General features: G+C 40.5%; 4 protein-coding genes across 5 annotated transcripts in view; 3 read left to right on the top strand and 1 right to left on the bottom strand.

The window, feature by feature from the left end:
* Nucleotides 1-199: 199 nt before the first annotated feature.
* LOC116845035 (uroporphyrinogen decarboxylase) lies at nucleotides 200-2,358 on the top strand. The gene is made up of 6 exons (XM_032817290.1): nucleotides 200-762; nucleotides 854-1,012; nucleotides 1,071-1,232; nucleotides 1,358-1,495; nucleotides 1,579-1,752; nucleotides 1,830-2,358. The coding sequence occupies exons 1-6, from the start codon at nucleotides 466-468 to the stop codon at nucleotides 1,968-1,970; spliced, it is 1,071 nt and encodes a 356-aa protein (XP_032673181.1). The 5' UTR covers nucleotides 200-465; the 3' UTR covers nucleotides 1,971-2,358.
* On the bottom strand, nucleotides 2,006-5,983 carry LOC116844999 (coiled-coil domain-containing protein 40). Of its 2 annotated transcripts, XM_032817229.1 has the most exons (9): nucleotides 5,852-5,983; nucleotides 5,290-5,420; nucleotides 4,563-5,185; nucleotides 4,153-4,396; nucleotides 3,639-4,049; nucleotides 3,040-3,561; nucleotides 2,599-2,889; nucleotides 2,358-2,516; nucleotides 2,042-2,269 (listed from the first exon to the last, which is right to left on the bottom strand). In XM_032817229.1, the coding sequence occupies exons 1-9, from the start codon at nucleotides 5,880-5,882 to the stop codon at nucleotides 2,042-2,044; spliced, it is 2,640 nt and encodes an 879-aa protein (XP_032673120.1). In that variant the 5' UTR covers nucleotides 5,883-5,983. The 2 variants fall into 2 exon arrangements, with proteins under 2 accessions (XP_032673113.1, XP_032673120.1); XM_032817222.1 differs by lacking the exon at nucleotides 5,852-5,983 and having other exon boundaries at nucleotides 2,006-2,269; nucleotides 5,290-5,554.
* Nucleotides 5,907-8,602, top strand: LOC116845032 (protein TAPT1 homolog). Its single transcript, XM_032817275.1, has 7 exons — nucleotides 5,907-6,297; nucleotides 6,419-6,573; nucleotides 6,697-6,794; nucleotides 6,884-7,212; nucleotides 7,313-7,410; nucleotides 7,476-7,691; nucleotides 7,826-8,602. The coding sequence occupies exons 1-7, from the start codon at nucleotides 6,120-6,122 to the stop codon at nucleotides 8,420-8,422; spliced, it is 1,671 nt and encodes a 556-aa protein (XP_032673166.1). The 5' UTR covers nucleotides 5,907-6,119; the 3' UTR covers nucleotides 8,423-8,602.
* A 543-nt stretch (nucleotides 8,603-9,145) lies between these two features.
* Nucleotides 9,146-21,681, top strand: part of LOC116845010 (cGMP-dependent protein kinase, isozyme 2 forms cD4/T1/T3A/T3B) — a 44,396-nt gene continuing 31,860 nt past the window's right edge. The window contains exon 1 of the mRNA XM_032817240.1: nucleotides 9,146-9,672. Coding sequence (XP_032673131.1) covers nucleotides 9,146-9,672 — 527 coding nt within the window. The remainder of the gene's footprint in view (nucleotides 9,673-21,681) is intronic.

Genomic DNA, 21,681 nt, shown 5'->3' with positions numbered 1-21,681 from the left:
AGAGAGAGAGAGAGAGAGAGAGAGAGAGAGAGAGAGAGAGAGAGAGAGAGAGAGAGAGAGTTTCATAAAGTCCCCTAATAGTCGTATCACACTAGCGACTAGCGGCTGCGATTATGTCTTTTGACCAATCAGAAAGAAGCTGCTACGTATTACCGCTTTTCTCATTGGTCAAGAGACATAATTACAACCGTAGCCGCAAGTTGCTAGTGTGATACGGCTATAACGTCTACACATTTTCCAATTATTTCCTATCGTCTGCGATTGAATTTATTATTGAGCTTGCTCTATTGTTATTTATCAAGTATTGCTTTAAAAATAATTAAAATATTATAATAAGTTTAATTAAATTCAATACAATATACTGTAATTATACATATAATATAAAAATATTGTCGATAAAAAACGTGATAAAAGATAATTAAGAACAAGCTAAAATTTAAAACAGTAAATTGTTGGTGCCTTAAAATGACTGAGTGTAATTTTCCACAATTGAAAAATGATCGAATACTTAGAGCAGCACGGGGAGAGCCGGTTGATAGGGTACCAGTTTGGGTCATGAGGCAAGCTGGAAGATACCTCCCGGAATTTCAGGAAATTAGAGCCAAAAATGATTTTTTCACTGTTTGCCAAACTCCAGTATTAGCATGTCAGGTGACTTTGCAGCCAATAGAGCGTTTTGATCTGGATGCTAGTATTATCTTCTCAGATATCCTGGTAATCCCTCAAGCAATGGGCTTGAAGGTTGAGATGGTAGCAGGTGTAGTGAGTATTTTCTTTTAATCATGTAGATATTCAAATCAATCAGACAATATTTATTATCATCTATTCTCTATAAATAAGAAATATCTATTAGGGTCCAGTCTTGCCTCAGCCTTTAGCCAATCCAAGTGATTTAGCAAGACTTGTGCGACCAAATGTAGAAGAAGCTTTAAAATATGTTGGAGATGCTATAACATTGACTAGACATAAACTGAATGGAAGAGTACCATTAATAGGATTCAGTGGAGCACCTGTAAGTCTCTTTGTATCATTACATAATGTTATGGAACTTATGTGTTAATTTATTCTAGTGGACTCTGATGGGTTATATGATTCAAGGAGGTGGTAGTTCTACAATGGCAAAGGCAAGATCATGGTTGTACAAGTATCCAGAAGAATCTCATAAATTACTGCAGATGGTTACAGATATAATTGTAGATTATTTAGTAATGCAAGTGAAGGCTGGTGCTCAGGTATAATTAGAAATATATCTCTTAATAAGATTATTAAAGTATTTTTTGTGATAAGAAAAAATTGTCTTTACAATTGCACATATTAAAGTAGAAGAGAGGCAATAACAATATATTATATTTTCAAGTTACTTCAAGTATTTGAAAGTAATGGAGATTACCTGGATGATGCTTTGTTTATAAATTATTCTTTTAAATATCTCAAGCAAATTAGTAAATGTGTACGAGAGCAGTTAAGAGCAGCAAATATTCCAGAAGTACCTATGGTAAAGTATTCGTCTTATTTATAAGTAACAAGTTATCTACAAGTCAAGTGAAGTTATTGAATATATTGTGCATCTGTTTTTAGATTGCTTTCCCAAAAGGTGCGACCATGAAGTCTTTAGAAATGCTTGCAAAGGATCAAAGTTATGAAGTTATAGGTTTAGATTGGACCGTGGATCCTGCAGAAGCCAGAGAACGTCTTGGACCTAATGTCACGTTACAGGGTAATATGGATCCTTGTGCAATGTACTCCACACAGGTAAATTACACCTCTAGAAAATGCAAAAATATTTACAGATTATCACATATATTAAATATACGCATTATTACATTTAGGATGAAGTTGTTGATCGTGCGCAAAAAATGGTGACGAACTTCAGTAAAAATCGATATATTGCCAATTTGGGACATGGTATCTTGCCAGACACTCCCATTCCATCCATGGAAGCTTTTATTAAAGGTGTGCATTCTGTGTAAGCATATATTTTAATCATAAATATGCACACATTATAAATTGTTTTACATTTTTGTTAACATTTATTGGGATTTTATAATATTTCCAATGTTAAAAGTATCTTTTGGATATTATTTTTTAATAAAGGGAAATCTTGACTTGTTCGTTCCATTACATGTTTCAAATAATCATGAAGGATTTGTTCATTTTGGAATTCTTCACTCAATGCTGCTTCATTTTTAAACAGCATTTTGTATCGGCCGTTTTTAATATCTTGGAACATTTTAACTTTTCGTTGTTTAAAGACCAGTGATTGTAAATTCTGTGGGAAACCAAAAGTTTTACGGTAAATAATAATTCTATATTATGTGAAATACTGAGGAAATTAATAATAATTTTATGTAACATACATGATATTTAATAGCTTCCGTTTGTATAATTTCCTGATCTACATTCGGGACAACGTTTTCTATCGTTTTGAACGTTACACGTGCTTCGTTACACTTTTCTATTACATCTTTTATTTGATCGTCTAACTCTTGTATTCTGCTTTCAATTTTTTTGGTATCCTGCAATAAACAGTTGATTACAGAACGTTACATTGAAGAACAAAAATTTATTTCCAATTTGATGCAAATTGAAATGGTTTACCTTAATGATTTGCTTAATCTTTAACTTTTGATCAGCCAGACGTTTATGAAATATAACTTTCTGATTGTGTTGACCTTTCGGATCTTTTTTAAATTTACCCATAACTTTGTCTAACATAACATCCCTGCGTGCAACACAAAACTCCATGTCATGTATCAATTTTTCTTGCGCTCTACGCAAATGCGATAGACGCATTTCCATTTTGTGAATTTCACTTTTCATTACTGCGATATCTCCACCGCTACTGCGTTCGTCCCTCAAGCTTTTTATAGTTTCTTGCATTAGTTTCATCTAAAAAGTAATTTAAGGTAATTAATCTCCTAAGTTTGTAATAAGCGTCTTTATCATGTTATCATGTGAGGAAGATATATCCATTTTATTTGATTACATAATATTTATATATATATATATATATATATATATATATTTAAAATTATATACTTTCTTCTCCCATGATAAACTTTCCTGTTGCATTGTATCTAAATTGCTCTTCAAGGATGCTTTTTCCTCATACAACTGCTTCAGATCACTTTGCAACTTTATCAAATTCAATTCCGTATCTTTGAGAGATTGTATACTCTCGTTTTTGGTAATAAAATTCTTATCTTCTAATTCCTCTTTCAGACCTTTCTGAATGACTAACTGTGCATTCATCTGTACTAATCTTTGTTGCAACAGATTTAATATTTTCTCCATATTAGATTCTTCTTTAGTGAGCATTTCTAGAGCATGTTCTATCTTCAGATTCTTCTGTTCCATTATCATTATTTCTTTGTTAAGAAGATTGAGTTCCTGCAGTTGTAAATCTCTCTGCTGACTCAATGTAATCATGTGTCCTTCCTGACGAACCCAGTATTGTTGTGCTTTCTGATTATTCCATTGCACCTCCTCAATATTCTTTTCCAAGCTAGTCATCTTTATATCAAGAGGACTAATTTCTTCGCCGCCCGTATGCAATAACACCTATAAAAAGGGGACTAAATAAAATATAGCTTCTATATTATTTTCCTTTTTTATTAAAATTCTCATATGTCATATACCTCTTCAATAATTTTATTCAAAGTAACAATTTTCACTTGCTTTCTTTCAAATATTATGTCGTGTTTCTTGATTTCTTTCTGTATCTCATCTATCTCTTTGCTTCTTGTGGTATTATTTAGCAAAAGTTCTTCAAATTCCAACTTTTCCTGAGGAATGGCCGAATTAAGTTGCTCCAATTCCAACAATTTCTTACCATATGAATTTTCGGTTTCCACAAGCAATAATTCTTGTTCTTGCGTTGACTTTTTAGAATCTAATAATAATTTATTCAAATAGCGCGCCGTTTTATCATGTGCTACTTTTTCCTCCAGCTTGCTGTATATTACATTCTCTAATTCGTTGTACTTATTCAAGAATTTAGTCAATTCTTTATCAATTTCCTCCTCTTCATGTAATAAACATTGCCATTCCTGTAATATAAAGTTGGCATTGTATCTGGATGAGTAACTTAATAGAGAACAAGAAAGTTCTACAGATATGCACTATACAAAATTGCAAAATTATTGTACATACGCCATTAATTAAATCATATTCATATTGTTCCTGTTCGCTAAATTTTGCTAACTTTACTAATTCAGATTGCAGATTGTCAAGTTTATCATTTTCCATCGTTGCCTGTTTTGAATTAGTCTGTATATTGTCCTCTAATCGTATATGTAACGACGTCAAAGTTTCGTTATTCTCTGCTTCGTTAGAAGTGTCTTTCTTTAATTTCTCTATTTCCGCACGTAACGTGTTGAAAGAGTCGCATATTTTCCTGGAAAGACTAGACTACTTTAGTTTTAGAAAATTAACTAGCCAAATTTTATATTGAACTAGTTAACTTTTATTCAAATTTGATTTTATCTTTTATATGATATTCTTTTATCATGTCCTTTTGTAATTTTATTCATTTTGATTTTTAAAGATTACATACTACATACTCGCGTTCTGTGTTCAATTGTTCATAAACTTTGTTTCTCTTAGTGATATTCAGTACTACAGAATTCCACGCACTGCATAAATTTGCATGTTGCTTGTGCAATGCTTCCAGGTCAGTGTTAACGTCGGCGATCGTCTGATTTATCTCAATTTTCTCTTTATTTTTCAACTGTAACTGCATGTCCAAATTAGCTATCTCAGTTTTGATTCTCCATACTTCTTCCATAAGTTTAAATATTATACAGTCTTTTTGCTGTTTCTGAGCAATTAATTCTTGCTGAATTATTCTGTCCTTCTTTGATACTTGTTTGGAAATAGCCAAACTGTTTTCCAATTCAGTCTGCCATTCTGCGAATCTTGCTTGCAGAGCTGTAAATTGTTCTAATTCATAAGTAAAACTCTCTTCTTTCTTTTTCTCATCGAGCAATTTAGCATGAGCAGCTTTATGAAAGTTCTTTGCATCTTTTACATGTGTATCTTTCTCTTCACGCAGTGAAATCACATTTCCTATCATGCTTTGATATTTCTCAATTGACATTTGCTGTTTTGCTATTTCTTGTTGAGCGTAATATAACTGTAAGCCTGCAGCCTCCCGTTCTTTCTCAATAGATTTTATCTGAGCTTCCTAGAATATTTGATATATAAAAAATATAGTGATTGTATTTCACGTGCTGTTACATATTGTAAATTTAGTTATAAGTGAAAAGGATCATTGTAAGTTACACTTACAAGTTCTAATATTTCATCGCTCAACTTTTTATCAACACGGGCAAGATGTTCTCGTAGAGTATACTGGAATTTCTTCATCAAGGAGTCATCCGGATTTAGAACATTCGGCATCTGCGTAGGCTTCGTAGGTTCTACCCATAATTTTTTTGTGAGCTTAGTTTCTGATTGCTCCGTATCAGCGTTAAACAAGTCGTCGCGAGATAAACTTAAGTCGTTTGCGATTGACATATTCATCGTGAAGTACAATATTTATGACGTGCTAAATTAAAAAAAAATTGTCGGCGATACACGATCTTTCGCAATAATTGCAGTTCTCGTAAAAAAAACAATTCTCTATCTTGAAATAAATGCGATTTACAACAAATTTCTCTGCATCACACTGTTGTTGATTCAAACTAAATCCGTATCTATGGAAGTCACATAATGGTTTTCCGCGACACCGCTAGATGGCGCCAGGTGACCCTCTAACCTCTCGAAATATCATTTTTATTGCACAAATATACAGAGAGAAAGCTACTTGGAACGAACAACTCGCTAACGAGTGCAGTAAAAAAGAACAAACCTAAGGTGAGAGAAACTTCTTTTGAGCACATTTCGTTTGTTGGTAGATCTATTATCGTCGCAGTTGTCACCGTCACGTCTGACGCATCTCATTCCGCTACTGGTTTGTTATGACAGTTTGCACGTCATGCTGTGTCGTGTTAGAGTTCGATAGACGAGCTTGTTAGGGATAAAAGTAGACACGATTGTGATCTCGAGATTATAAAGCTCGCATAGAATGACGGCACGTTACGTTGATACACGTTGAGATTTACGAAGCGACGCGCAGCATGCTCGCCGAGGATGAAATTATGGAGCAGAATTGCCCGGAGAAGAAGACCATTCGATTCCGCAATACTGGCAAGTCCAAAAGGCACGTCTCACCTAATAATAAACGAGTAGAGAATGTCGAATCTCCGCACTACAGGCAACAGTTCTCGGAGACGCAAGATTTGGACAAGAAACAAGGTACTGGTACTTGTTGTAAAGAGTGTTTTGTCGTAATTTAAATTTTTATTGCAAATAATTATTAAAATAAATAGTGATTGATTTTACATAGTTTAACGTCGAATATACCTTACTTTTCTAGGTGTATCATTGATGCAATTTTTGAGGACAGAATTAACAAGAGGTTATCAGTTGGAACACGATGAGGAGAGATTCTCTGCCAGAAGGGAGAAGATTTATTCATTCTTACAAATACCTAATGAAGTGGAAAAGTTTATGGTTTATGGTTTTCTTCAGGTATAGATAAGTATTAATATTATTGTAAGATCATATCATAAGAACAAAATAGCATATGATAATTGATGTATTTCTAAAGTACTTGAGAGAACTAATTATTTTGTATTATTGTTATTTCCATAGTGTGCAGATTCCTTTCTCTTTGTGTATACATTTTTACCATTGAGATTTGCAATGGCTCTATGGGCAGTGATTACACGGCCTTTGCGACATTGTTTGAGGTATGTAAAATATCTATTTGTCACAGGATATTCCATTTCTCAGATATTCTGTGTATTAAAGTATTTCTCTTGATCTGTTTCATATGTAGAAGTGGAAAGTTTCGTGCAAAAAACACAGGAAAGTATTTAAGCCCAGCAGAAGTGTGTGATTTGCTAAAAGGAGCTGTAGTAGTGGGTTGTTGGGCAGCCACCTGGAAAGTAGACACCTCTATGATGTATCATTTAGTTAAGAGTCAATCGGTTATAAAATTGTATATATTCTACAACATGTTAGAAGTGGGAGATCGTCTTTTCAGTGCTTTTGGTCAAGATATTATAGATGCTCTGCTTTGGACTGCCACAGAACCGCGCTCGCGTTCATCCCGTACGCAACATTTGGGTACACTGCCGCATTTGCTATTTGTTGTCGTCTATGTGTGTATCCTTTGAATAATTCACAGAACAATGTATGTAATTTGACTTGGAATTGGTTCAGACAATGATACATCTGTACACGCCTTAACTTCGTTCCTATAAAGTGTTGCATAGTATACTGGTATTATTTCAAGCTACAACGTTGAATGTAGCAATTAACAGCAGTAACAAGGCTCTCCTCACGATCATGATGTCTAACAATGTGAGTGAATTACGCAAAGAAATTATTTCTTTTACAGAATATCTCACGTATATTATCGCTTCCAGTTTGTAGAACTGAAGGGTTCAGTTTTCAAGAAATTCGACAAGAACAACTTGTTCCAATTATCTTGTTCAGATGTCAGGGAGAGGTTTCACTTGACCATGCTGCTGCTTGCAGTGAGTTTGCAAACGATGAAGGAGTACGCATGGCACAGCGATCGTCTTGCTGTTCTGCTGCCCGATTGCGCGTTGGTGTTATTCGCTGAAGTTCTCGTTGATTGGGTGGGTATCACCACATGAAATATATATGGCATAGAATAATATATATGACATGAATAATATATATGACATAGAATATCGATAAGAGCTTTATTTATTCCTTATTACCATGCTAATAGCATTGTATTTCTGTAAAGGTGAAACACGCGTTCATCACACGTTTCAACGAGTTGCGCTTCACTGTCTACCGAGACTACACGGTGAGTCTTGCGTATGATATGGCGCAAACTCGCAAAGAGACCGCATTCTCGGATCCTTCGGACTTGGTCGCACGACGAATGGGCTTCATACCTCTTCCGTTGGGTGTGGCTATGGCACGCGTCCTATGCACAACTGTGACACCATCCGCGAGACCAGCAAACCTGATACTTCTGCTGTTGGCTTATTTTATACTGGTAGCTCTTCGCATATTGAACAGTATAATTATCCTTGGTAGAGCGTGCGACTTGATGTCGTCGCGCACGCATGCCGAGAAGGGGGACGCGGATTCGAAACCTCCGCAATTAACGAAACGTGCTAACAGCGTCGACATGAAGAAACCGAGTCTTGGCACGGCGATCTTCTCGAACAGTGCTGTCAGCCTGAACAACGTCTGCTTGAACGAGGCGTTTCTCCAGGAAGATGAGGCAACGACGGCAGCACAGAAAACTGAGAAGCTCGCGTGTAATGTGAACGACCTTACCGTGACAAAAACTGTGCTAAGGACAGGAAGCGAGCCCCTCCTCCCACAATGACGAAACTTAATAGTACAATTGAAACGTAACAGTTTTCTATTTATGAATGTACATATTTTTTCTGTTGTACATATACACATGTGCGTATCGACGTTATCTTACAATAATACTTACCAATAATGTTTCTATGTACATGTGTATATAAAGGGTTAATAAATTTGGTTACTATTTATTTGTATATTTCGTCGCCGACGAATATTCGTGTCTCTATTTACTGTTGTTATTGTTTGATTGCAGTGCATGCAAGACGTGTCGAAAGCTGCGGAAAGAAAAGATTCCTCCCCGTTCCTAACTTATCGACAAACAAGCGGTAGACCCGTTATATGTAGAGGGTCGATTCGAGTCTAGAGTGGCGATTCGAGCGCCACGACACGTGAGCAGTGACAACTACCGGCGCGATGGCGCGCGCGTAACCCACGTCTCCCTCTCGTGCTCTACCCCACCTCGTCGCGCGCTCTCTCTCTTTCTCACTCGCTCATCCTGTCCTTTTCTCGTAATACTCGGTTCCGTTCGCCGTCTCGCTCGCGACCGACAAGCGCGGGACGTCACGGAGGCGGTGGAGGACGTCGGTCCTCCGCTCTTCGGGAGCGCGAATCACGCGAATCCGCGATAGTGACGACCGACAACGTCCTCGTCCAGAGCCCCGGCCGCGTAGCTGCTCCGCCGCGACGCATGGGTCGTTCTTCTCGCACTACACGACGCGTACCGGTTAAAGCGAGTTGAATGGACGAGGGTACCAAGTACAGAGTGCCGATCGGCGACGCCTGCGTGTCTATGCGCGTGTGCTTCGACTCGCTGTGCTTCCCGCAGAAGCGGCTCGACGACGAGGAGGACGCCGCGGACGCCACGACCTCGTCGCCGTCGCCGCAGCTGCCGACGACCGTCGTCGCGGCCGTCGCTGCCGTCACCACCGCTGTCAGCAGCATAGCTAGCACCACTGTGCCGCAAGTCACCGTGCCGCACGTCGGCGTTGGTATCCCGCTGGCCAGCATGAGCACCCTCAGGGAACTGCAAGAGCTGCTGCGTGTTAAGGAAGAGCGAATCGCCGATCTCGAGACGGCGCTATGTCGTCGCGACGCCGAGATCCAGGAGCTGCGGAGCCACCTGGATAAATTCCTCAGCGTCCTGCCGTTCAAGTCGCCGTTGACGCCGACGAAGCCGCGGCCGCGCAAGCAACGTGCCCAGGGTATATCCGCGGAACCGCCGCTGCAAGAGCTCTCGCCCCTCCGGCTGGTCGACAAGAGCGACAGGTTAGTGTACCTATCTACCCACGCGCATCTGTTTTTCCGCCTTTAACCCAAGTACACGAGTACACGTACGCCTTCTGCACCACGTTCTCTCCACGTCTTCCTTTTCCTCGCCTCGTGGTCGTCTTTTCTCCCGCTCGCCGCACTTCGACAGTTTGCCACATTAAAAAAGATATTTTTAACGCGACGTGACAGTGCCGGCTTGATGCCATGACAATGACACCTCTCTCTCTCTCTCTCTCTCTCTTTCTCTCTTTGTCTATCTATTTGTCTGTCTGTCTCGCATTTGGCACACGCAACTCGGAGCCGCGCGCGACTCGAGAAATTACACGCTCGTCACAGTGGCGAGCGAATTAAAGCCGATGACAAGTGCATCTGCACAAAGAAACGCACTCACCTTCCGCATCGCGCGCGCGATGACCCGTATTTTTAAAATTAGATCTTCGGCGGAGACGCCGCGCAACGAGATTTCGAGGTCGGTGCGTGCAATTTCGGTAATCGCGGCCTCCTCGACGCCGCGCCAAGGTGCGAGAGGGGACGAGCGTTTCGCGCGGGCATGCACTCATTATTTTCACTCGCGCCTCTTTTATTTTCCGCTCTTATCAAGGCGAGCGATCCACGGTCCGATCATCCGTTCTGCGTTTGGTTTTTTGTCCCCTCGCATCTCTATGCGTTTCTTATGTCGACGAAGCCCGTTCGCGATATCGCACGCGCGCGCGTAGACACCGGTTTCCTATGGCCGGAATGACGACGTGTCTGCCATGTGACCAGCCGCGTCGCCGCTGCTCGTTTCCTCGCTCGTTGCACCGCAAAGAGACGCCTTTCTCCTGCGCGAAATTGCGCTTTTGCATTCGCGCTATGCGCCAAAGTAGGTACTTTCGCCACCGGCGGAGATCACTTTCGATTGCAACCTCCTGGACGCCACGCGGATTCACCGAGTCCGGCTTCTCCTCCGCGACTTGTCTCAATCCGAAATCTGGATTCTATATATTAGCCTTGCAAGTTTACGAGTTATAACTCGATTAAAATTCAGTCGATTCTGTACGTTCTGTGAATCTGTACATCATTATCTCAGTTGTTTCTCAATTGTTTATTCCAATAAGCAATGCATTGCTTATATAAAATTTATTCACTTATTCAACTTACAACATCAAATTTTCTTCTTTCGAAAGTCTTTTTATTATTATTTTTTATTGACATTATTATTTATTGGCGTCGTAAATCTCGTCGGGAATTCAGAGCTCTAAAATATACGTAATAAAGATATTACAAGTCACGTCGCCGACTGCTTCCGCCTCCTGCGTCCTGCACTTCGTCCTGGAGTCAGCTGTTGATTGTTCTCTTCGTGATCAAGTGCTCAGTAATGTCGCACAAGAACACGAATCGGTCGGGAAAGCAACGTTAATTAATGACCTTACGTTGAACAACGACACTCTCGATACGTACCGTGCATGCAACCGTCTTGATTAATTTACAATGAGTAATTTGACGGTCGCGGAATATTCTGGAAGTATTGATCGTGTTTTCTTGACCACCGCGTGTATTCCGCATTTTTTGGCGGGCGACTACCGCTCGCGCCTAACGCAAGGTGACTTTGTTTCCTTGGAAAGAATCAGTTGTTTTGGTGTGCCGCGCGCGGCGTACTTGCTCATACTTTTTTGCGAATTTCTCGCCGGTCAATCGCATTTCGTCGTCTATTAAAATATTTCGTCGCCCTCTCGTCGGCGTCGCGTTAATTAGTACGCGTTCCTCCGTGCGAACCGTGTCTCTTCCATGAGTGTCCTGTGCGACGTGTGAACATAGTCAGCAGGATGCTGAACAGTAGGGTAGCCGGAACGTAGGACGCTGGAATGCAGGCAGCATTTCCAAATATGTGCACGCAGAAAATATTATATTTTCTTTTCATGTATAAATTCTCTTCAATTTTACGATATTTTTAGGCAGAAAAAATGACATTCTTCCTTGGAAAATGTCTTTATTTTTGACATGTCTTAAATGTCTTTATTTTTGACATAATCTTCAAATGAGATTACGTAGCGTTAAAGGAAGATAAATTACTTGCAAGAGTATATTTTATGACTCACGATTTTATGACTGCGAAGAAAAATTTATGTTTTTATTATTCAGAAATAATTTTTATTAATAGAAGGCACAAAAATATTGGATTGAGAATATGATGTTTTTAAATGTGTGTTACACACTCCAGGTTTCTCCTATTCATTTAAGACTAATATATTCAAATAAACAATCATTGTTTCATGTATGAGTAACGATATGTAATTTTTAGAAGAGAGAATTTTAAAGTCATGAATTTCTATAATGTTATAATTTTATTTGAATATTATATTATATTAGTTTATATATTAGTTAATATTATATTAGTTTCATAAGAAGTATAATATCATTATTTTGATAATAATATCTTTTTCCGACATTTAAAAATATCATTCTCAGTCAAACATTTTGTGCTTTCCATTGATGAAAATGATGAAATAATAAAAATACAGGCTTCATTAAATTATATAAAGTACATTCTTGTAAGTTATCTTCGTTATCAACTTATCTTCGTTTAATGTAATCTCGTTTGAAGATTAACATATCAAAAATAAAGATTTCCCAAACAAGAATGTTCTTTTTTTACGCAGACAAATAAAATTTTTAATAGAACATCTCAGTTCCCCTAAAGTATAAATAGCACATATGAAACGAAAGGAAATAAATCAGAACATAGAATATCTCGATCTACTCTTCGATTACAAAATTTCATAGTAATTTTTGCTATAGAATTCTCCCCGCGTGGGATTATTTGTCGCATGGAATATTTCCATTTTTGACGAACGTTATTGACGAACGCATCTGATTTCTCGCGACGTCATTAATTCATATAATTATCAACCGGGCCTTATCGATGCTCTGCCTTATCGAAATTCTTCTCGTTCGGTCTCGGGTATCTCTGGTATGAAAAAGAAAGAAATAAAGAGAGAGAGAGAGAGGGGGGGGAAAGAGATTATTTATAGATATGCGTCTCCGTTTCATCATAACTCAACATCCCGATTTACGAGAGCTGTGGATGTTTCCAGACCATGAATCGAGCGCGTCTGTTTGGTGTGTATCGTAAACGCGAGTAAAGGCCGAAATAAATCGCGCCGCGAGCATACTTTACCGGAACGATCTCGAAAACTGGCGTGGGCGCCACGTGAAGCTGCGTGTATGCTTTCTCAAACGGACAGACAGGCGTGAATGTAATGTTTCAACGAACACGAGCGAGTGGATCGGGAAACGCACGCGTTACGCGGACGGAAACGAGCGATAGTGCGCGACATTAATTGCCTGCTTGTTGACGTTCCGACCGTCTACCGCAAGTCTAGATTTGACCAAGGTTGCTTTTCCGAACCTCAGCAACGAGCCCGCTAATGAGCCGCGAACTGGAGGAAAATGATTATCGCGAATAATGAAAGATTAATTAATGGCGATTGCGTAGCGACAGAAATAGTACAGCCGATCGCGCCTTTCTATCTCCCGGTCTACGTGTCTCATATCACGATATGTCGTTTTTTCTCTAAATAAATAAATTTTCCCGTTGGAATATTCTTAGTGCGCGTGTTCTCATGTGAAATATTCCAGAGTCAAATATTCAGCCAGATACAATGTATTGTGTAAGGGACGTATTTGACTCTGCGAGTATCTGCTTCTTTTTTTTCCCCGTAATCGCTCGTCAATATGTATCGATGTAGTATTCGTGCACAATGCTTAACGTCAGGCCAGGTGTGTACGCGTGGCTTAATGCCCGCACTCGCGTAAGTGCGTGAGGATCGACACGCGCGGATATCGAAGCCGGCGCTAGAGGCTTTACGGATTTGCATTTCGCATTCGCGAAGGCGGTGTCGACAGCAGCGGTAGATCGCCGCACGTAGGTCGTGCTGGGAAAGGAAGCTAGTAATCACGAACGTACCAAACGACAGTGCTGGCCATTGATCGACAAAAATTTGCCTTTGAAATAATCAATTACAATTAGTAATCAATAATCTTACTACAGTGAGAGGGGAAAGTATCTACATTGAGAGAAAAATATATCATTTCTAACTAAAATCATAATTACTTTTGACCCCAACAATATTTTTCATAGTAAAACGGTAGCAGTAATATAAAGTATTATTATTAACATCATAGTAGAATTTAACAAAAAAGTAATTTTCTTAATTATAATTTATAGTATTTATTTCTTCACGTGATTATAGTTTGACTATAATTTTAAATACCATTTTTTTCTTGGTGTATGTTATTAGTGTTCGCCGAATAAATGTTTTTTTAGACAGAAAATTTTAATCGACTAATGGTCGACGCTGCCGAACAAATGCGATGTTGGAGGCTTGGAAAACGCTGGGGAAATGTTCGAGAAGCTTTGGCGATCGCGAGACGCTGGAACTTCGAAAAAAAAAGATATAAATATATACGTGCGTACCCTCGGGGAAACAAAAAATTTATTACGTAAACAAAACGTACCGGCGACGTCTGTCGAGACTTCGTTTTAGCTGTAGACACAACTACCATGCACTGAGGGAAAAATGTATATTTGGAACTATAATGGCATAATAAAAAGATTATAGTCAGGAATATTATTTTTAAATTTCAGCATAATGTTTGTAATATTTACAATATAAGCATAGTATAACTGACCCATGTAAAACTTTTACCAAGAATTATAATTATTTAAAATAAAAAATATAGTAAGGTTGCAAATATTGAATGGTAAGAGAAATTAACTATTTTGTGTAGTCAATACAATTGGAATATTTGGAAAATATAGATACATGTAACTATATTCCCAAAGCGTGCTTTGCTATATACGTAGATACGTAATAAGATGATGACTATAAATCTGTTTTAATTCTGCTATATCTTTATGTTTAGATGAACTATAAATATATGTTTGAGGCTAAAACGAACTATAAAATATAGTGAGATTATAGTTATTCCAACTATTTTTTTCTCTCAGTATGGAAAACGAACGTTGCGCAACATTTAATATCCCGCATTTCTATAGTTCACGTGAAAATCCGACGATTAGAACGGTCGGATTTCAATGAACAGTAGATGAAGCAGAAACGATCTTACGTGTTCTATCTCACTAAAGAAGAAAAAAGATCATTTTTATTTACGTTTCTTCTTGCATAAATACGTTGGAATAGAGCTGAAAAGCACGCGCACACACACATGCAGTCGCAATTCGGATTTTTCTCCCGGCTTACCGCGATATCGCTTTATCGCGCTTCCACGACTAATTCTAAACTTATTGGAATTTCTCTGTCGACGTAGTTTCTCTCTTATCGATTGTAACACAATACACGCTTTATCATATCTTTTCGAGAGTTTCCACGTGAGGAAACGCAAAATCTTCGTTCTCGTCCAAGGGACGCCCGTTATCGCGACGTGATAAATCGGAGTGAGGAGAGGAAGGAGAGAAGTGCGAGACTCTCTGCGGGCTTTTAACGGCGAGTGAAAGAGACGGTCCCGTCGGAGCCCAGGTCAGGAGCAGGTGCTAATTTTAAATCCCGCCGTGCGCTTCATTATGCAAGTCCTTTCATCGCGGATCAATGCACGCGTCGCGATTCCCTTTTATCGCGCCTCGGTTCTCGCAAGGGCGTGGTAGAACGTGATCAATTAGCGCTCGCCGCCAAGTTTCAGCGTGTGCACCATATGATTTCAATCTGTCCGCCGCGAATGACTGCCCCGACCAGACGGAATAGCCGTCGTTGAGCCCGCGGAATGCACGGAGAGAATTTCATGGTAAAGATTGCTGTTGAATCTTGTCAGCGAGATATAGATTGACGTACTGATCGCAGTAATTGATAATCCTTTCATTTTTATTGTTATGAAATTAACTATATTTCAGAAACTGAAATCTTTCTCTCTCTCTCTCTCTCTCTCTCTCTCTCTTTCTCTCTCTCTCTCTCTATATATATATATATATGTATATATATATATATAAATTTGCCATATTTCCAGCAAAATTTTCTATTACTACACTGAGAAAAAAAATTTATTGAATTTCAAAAAACGTTTGTTTGGAAGTGATTATTTTCTAAAATTAAATAAAGAAATTTTAAATATAAATTTGTTTCTTTAATTTTAGAAAATAATTACTTAATTTAAACAAATATCTTTATAGTACTATCCAAACAAACGTTTTTTTTTTAATTTAGTAAAGTTTTTTCTCAGTGTATGTTTCTCGGCAAGATTGACACTTTACTAACAATATATTTTTGTACTAGTGTACTGAGAAAAAAATGATCTAAGAAATAGGAAATATTTATTTGGTGGATACTAATAACGTATTTGTTTATACTAGTGTAAAATATTTTCCACAAACAAGAAAATATATAGATTTTCTTATAACTTTGAGGAAAAACCTCAGCTGTTCATGAAAACGCTAGTTTATTTCTATTTAAATATAAGAATTTAAATTTAAGTAAATATATGTTATCCATTGAATGAATATTTATTATTTTTTAGATTGTTCCTCTCTCAGTATTTCTTATACGTAAGATGGGGTTACTTTGTGACACAGGGGTTACTTTGTGAATATTGGTCAATAGTGATAATTATCACTGTTGACCAATATTCACTGTGTCACAAAATAACTCCTACAGTCACAAAGTAACCCCATCTTACGGTATCTCAGTATTTCTTATATCTCAGTAAAGAAATAAGAAATTAAAAAGAATTTACAAACTGGAAGAAAAAACTAGAATATCTTGTCCATGTATGCCTGACTTGTATAACATTTAACGTTATTTCTCGCGTGTTGGACGTCGCATTGACACTACGATCTCACGGACATGTTACGTGCGTTACATGCAAATTATATGCGAACGTTAGAAAATTTTCGTAAAAAAGATTCTTGTGCACTTCTCGTTGAATTCGGAATCGTATCTCTCAAATTCCTAGGATTTCCATGCAGTTCTCTTATGTTCTTTTTTAATCTTTTGTTGTTTCACCGAGAGTGTCTCGCCCTCGCGTTTCGCTCTCGTGACATTTCACTGCGACTAATCGTGAAGCGTGACGCGGTAAAAGTTTCCTTTTGATCTGATTTTTACTGCGAAAGGGCGTGTATTGTAAGACGGGTGGCGCGTGGGGTGGCGAGGATGACATTAACACCTGTTGCGCCTTAAAGAGACTTGTTGCTTCGCGCTCATTCCTTTCACCTATCGCCTCGCTTTTGCATTTCAAACTCGTTCTGGGAAAGAGAAGTCGATCCTAGCCGGCCTTGTCCGCCGTTCTCGCGGGCAAAATCTCGCGTTGCAACTTCCGACAGGAAGCCCAGCCGTTTGGCTCCGCTTGATCCTCTGCAAATAATAAAAAAGTACGTTTGTCAATGCAAACAAGCACGATTGCTTTCAGACGCGAATTGCATCGTACAGAAGTAGCATATACTCTCTTACATGTACACACACGGATATACAGACGTATCGTCTGCATTCTCCCGACGAGACGAGCGCGAGTTAGCGCGGCGTTTATACAGTCCCTCGCGATTAGCAGCGAGTTAATCGCCTGGTAACTGTGTGTACCGAGCGTCTGCGTTACTGCGTAATCGCGACAGCGATAGAGCGGTCAGCCCGCATACGGGAGCACAGTGCACATTGTGCATTCGGATGCATGCGCACGCAACACGGTCCGTTAAATCAGCAGAGACCGATTTGCTTCCCTGTTGGGCGCTCGGTTTCGGAGCACCCAGTATATGCAAGATCTCGGTCAACCTATTATAAGAAAATGTCAAAACTGGTAGCTGCTAGATAAGCTCGCGATGCAGGAACTATCAGCAGCAGCAGCGCGTGCCTGTGCGTGTGCATGTGTGTGTGTGTGTGTGTGTAAGTACGAAAGGAAGGCCGCGCGCGAGTGTCGTCCGCCCCCTCGCTCCTCCTTCCCGCGAAATAATCGAAGTATATCGCGGATAACGATCGGCGATTATTCATCGGTACGTGTCCCGCGTAAAGGAGCAGTGCGCGGCCGGCGAGGCCCCCCATTATCCTTGTCCGCGCTTGCGAATCCCGCACCGCTCGGCGACGACCGTCGCCGATAATGTCAATGGGCCTGAAAATAGCTCCTCGTCACGGCTTAGTGACGGCATCCGCGGGGCCCGTCCGTTCGCGGACACCACTTCTGTCCGTCTCCTGACCACCGCGCTGAGTACCGAGATTCACTGCGTCGCGAAGACATTACTCTGGAGCAACGAGGAGATTTCACGAGTCTGAATTATTTTGTAATTTCGCCTCGGTGGACGCATGCATGCGCTCGCGGCGAGGCGGAGGATCTCTTCTCCCCTGGGAGTATCTCCCCTTTTTCTAGCGTGAATTCGTGGGAGGCGAAGTTCCGCGTGAAAATCTTCACGTTTTCATTGCTCGAGAAATTACACAGTTGCTAAAGTCGTCGGATCCACGTGAAATTTTTCACGTTTTCGCTCTTACGAAAAAGTGACACGATCGTTACCCTGTTGGTGTTGTTGTTATTTAGGAATACAAGGGAAGAACTCACGGCACGCCGTCGACGCTCGTGACGCTCTGTGTCGGGCCACCGCTGGGTTAATTGGGAGTTTTATGGTGTTTAGGCATTAGAGGAAAACGGCACACGCCAACCGTCACTCTCGCGCGGGTATTCTCGCAGCCTCCGTCTCGGTCTCTGTGTGAACGGCCGCGCGTGTACGTGGCGTTAAGAGAGACACACGCCGCAAACCGGTAAATAATACCGGTAATACGGCTGATCAATTATAGGACGATTACGAAACCAGCGAGCTATCTTTTCCTCCGCCGACCAGTATTCGATTTTTACTCGCTCGTCGGAGACACGTACTGCTGGAGCTGGCGCGTTTGCATTTTTCACACTGGAAAAAAAAGATAAGGTGCACGTAACCAGAAATACTTAATTGTGAGCAGCACAGTTGTATCGATGTCTTCGTGTGATAGAAATATGTGTAATTGATACGACTCAATTACTTTAATACATGTGATCTAATTGCGCGTGATTTTGATAGCAATCGTGTGAAGTTTTGCTGAAAGCGGAAACGTGGAAAATGAAAAGTTTCACGTGTCATTTTTCGCGAATTAATATTAAGGGAAAAGATATGTGACTGGATTGCCGGGTTGTGGCAATCAGAAATTGATTGGGGTGACAATTATCATGCAGCCACTCTGGCTGAAGCAACTAGATATCGTCATTGTAACTCAGCAAGTGCTGTTTGCAGCAATCGCATGATTAGTTGTTTTACTATTGAATCTTTACGATTGAAAATTGGTCGATTCAACCAGATCTCTTCCGTGCATCGTTAAATAGAAGTCCTGTCGAAAATATTCTCGACTCTCGAGCGAGCAAGCACGTAGATCGCACGTTTACCGATGTGATCTCATTAAGTGCGCACTTATTAATAATACGAGAGTTAAAAAAACTCGAGTATTTGTTGATAAGAAATGCGACGCACGATGTGCGCGATTCACGGCCTCGCTCGCTTCACGGCAGTCGACGTCGTCGTCGTCGTCGTCGTCCTCTTTTCCGGCGGCGGCAGCTCGCGTTCGCTGATTAATAATTAGGAGAGGTTTATTTAATTTCCTACTCGTGGTCGGCGGTGCGGTTAATGCATCTGTCAAGTCCGCTTTAAGTGGCGCGTAGACCGTATCGGCACTAAAGCTCCGCTGATTTACCGCTCATAAAGTTTGGGAGGTGCTATTTTCGCCTCCTCCCACTTGCTGCGAGCAAGACCGGCCGCGCGTAAGCAAAGGAGACTGCACATTTCTTCCATACGCATCTCCAGCTGCGGCAATTGCTACGGGCTAGGGAGAGCAGCGAGAGAGGAGGCCCCTCCGGCCCACTTGCTCCACTCGACTTGACTCGACTCGTTGCACTCGGCTCGAGTGTTGAAACCAGTCGAGTGACGTCACGTATAATTACTTCTTTGATTCACTCTCTTTCTCTTCTCCTCGATGCCTCCGGCACGACGAATTCGTCGGTCCCTCGATCAGTGACGTGTCGTAGCCGCGGGTTCTTGCGTTCTCGTCGGGAACGAGGGACCAGTCCGTTCGTTTCACTTTCGCTCCTGTAACAAATGCGACATTACACTCCTGTCGTGTGGAATCAGCAAGGCCGCGCTTTGCCATTTAGCGATATATCCAGAGTAATTTAGATTGGTTATCTCCTCATTGTCTAATTTTCTTACGCGTTAAACATGTGTCGAGTAGCAAACGCTGAGTTCGGTGGAAAAAAGACCGTTTTTATCAAAACTGATAACACTTTCCTCGTTCAATCGGCATGTCGCAAAAGAAAGCTTCAGACTTAATGCGTATTAAGTAGAAGATGTGGAGTAGAGAATCCGGACGAAGTAATTCACATAACGCGAGTCGCGTGCCGATAAAACAATATTGCGCACAGTCGTGTATGCATAATTTGCTCTCACGCTCTCGTGGCGCAATCCGTACTTACGCGTAATTAGCTGTTCGCGCGAAAAGGCGATTCTCCTAAATTCTGCTCCTGATAGGTTTTTAATTAAACAGGTGTTATTAATAGCGCCATCGAGTCGTCGCGAACGTTACGCTACTGACGTTGCAAATTTGCTTCCCCTCCATCCTTCTCTCTCTCCCTCTCTCTCTCTCTCTCTCCATCTTTCTCTCTCTTCTGCTGCTCTCTCCTTCTTCCACGTGGCTTTTTCTCTTTCTCTCTCTCGCTCTCGCATTCCCTGCTTCCCTTCCTCTCTCCCTTTCATTCTGACTCTTTACCCGCCGTCCCTCCCGCACTTATCTCGGCGCGGTTAAAAATAGATCCTGTCACGGCCATCGGCGACATTTTAAAAAGCTGAAGCCGAGCAGCGCGCACGAGGGCGAGCGAGTGAGCGAACGGCCGAGACACGAACGAGCGAATTAGCGCCTCCGCGCGAGATCTCGGCTGGTGGCGCCTCCTCGGCATGCCGTTTCGTTCGCTCGATTCCATCGTCGCCGATATTCCACCTGTTCGTCGAGAGTCGCCTCGCGTCGCCACTCGGTCGGTACGTCCGGCAAACCATTTTTTGCTATGAATACCAATGCGCGCGACCACCGACCTTTCACATGCGAAAAGAATGTAAGATCAAAAGAGGATTTTGTACAGAATTCTGTACACTGATTAGGCGCAGCAACACTTTTTCTCGATGAGTTTCATAACATATCTTGGATTCAATACGAGAATTTACAGGTGTTTTTCTTTCTTAGGAGTTACGTTTTCCTGTCTTATACGTGTTGCAAAACTTATAAAACTCGGGGCAAAGTATTGCTGTACTTAACCGGCCGACTGTAGATCTAAATTAGTGGGAGACTAACCTCGACGAGAGTAGTTTCGTTGATTTATGATCGGGAGATCCGGAAGGTGGGCGGATATATAATACAGGCGCGCACACGGCACGTATGAAAATTGTATGAATGAGTCACAGAATGTGGTTGCTAATGAATTCTGGATTGTGCACTTCGTATATGCACTTTTCCGCTTGAAGTTGAGCACTTGCCGTGCTGGTGAGATGCGCGGAGCTCAGCTATTCGAGCGTTGCGTCGAATACTGCACGTTAGGACCTTCGCACACAAATTGCCGTAACCGTAACCATAATACGTAAATTTAAGCTGAAGAACCAATCAGAATATTGCTATAGATTTATGTATTCCAAAAGACTATAAAAGTGACACCAAGTTTTATGTTACGCAGAAATAACTAGATTTCAATCAGTTGAAATCTAATTATTTCTGCGTAAGATAAAACTTGGTGTCACTTTTATAGTCTTTTGGAATACATAAATCTATAGCAATATTCTGATTAGTTCTTCAGCTTAAGTTTTACGTATTATGGTTACGATTACGGTGTGCGAAGGCCCTTCAGGCCAAATCACACTAACGATTGGCGATAGATGATTGACGATTGAAGATTGGAACTTGACCAATTGGAATAAAGCAAGCCAAGGCTGAAGCTTGTTGATTTGTTAAAATCTAATCTTTAATCGTCAATCGT

Source organism: Odontomachus brunneus, unplaced genomic scaffold (assembly GCF_010583005.1).
Source record: "Odontomachus brunneus isolate Ranch 3 - 2012 unplaced genomic scaffold, Obru_v1 Obru_scaffold_004, whole genome shotgun sequence".
NCBI classification, from domain to species: Eukaryota; Metazoa; Arthropoda; class Insecta; order Hymenoptera; family Formicidae; genus Odontomachus; species Odontomachus brunneus.
Note: the sequence above shows the minus strand (reverse complement) of the source record. Positions and strands in the feature narration are given on the sequence as shown.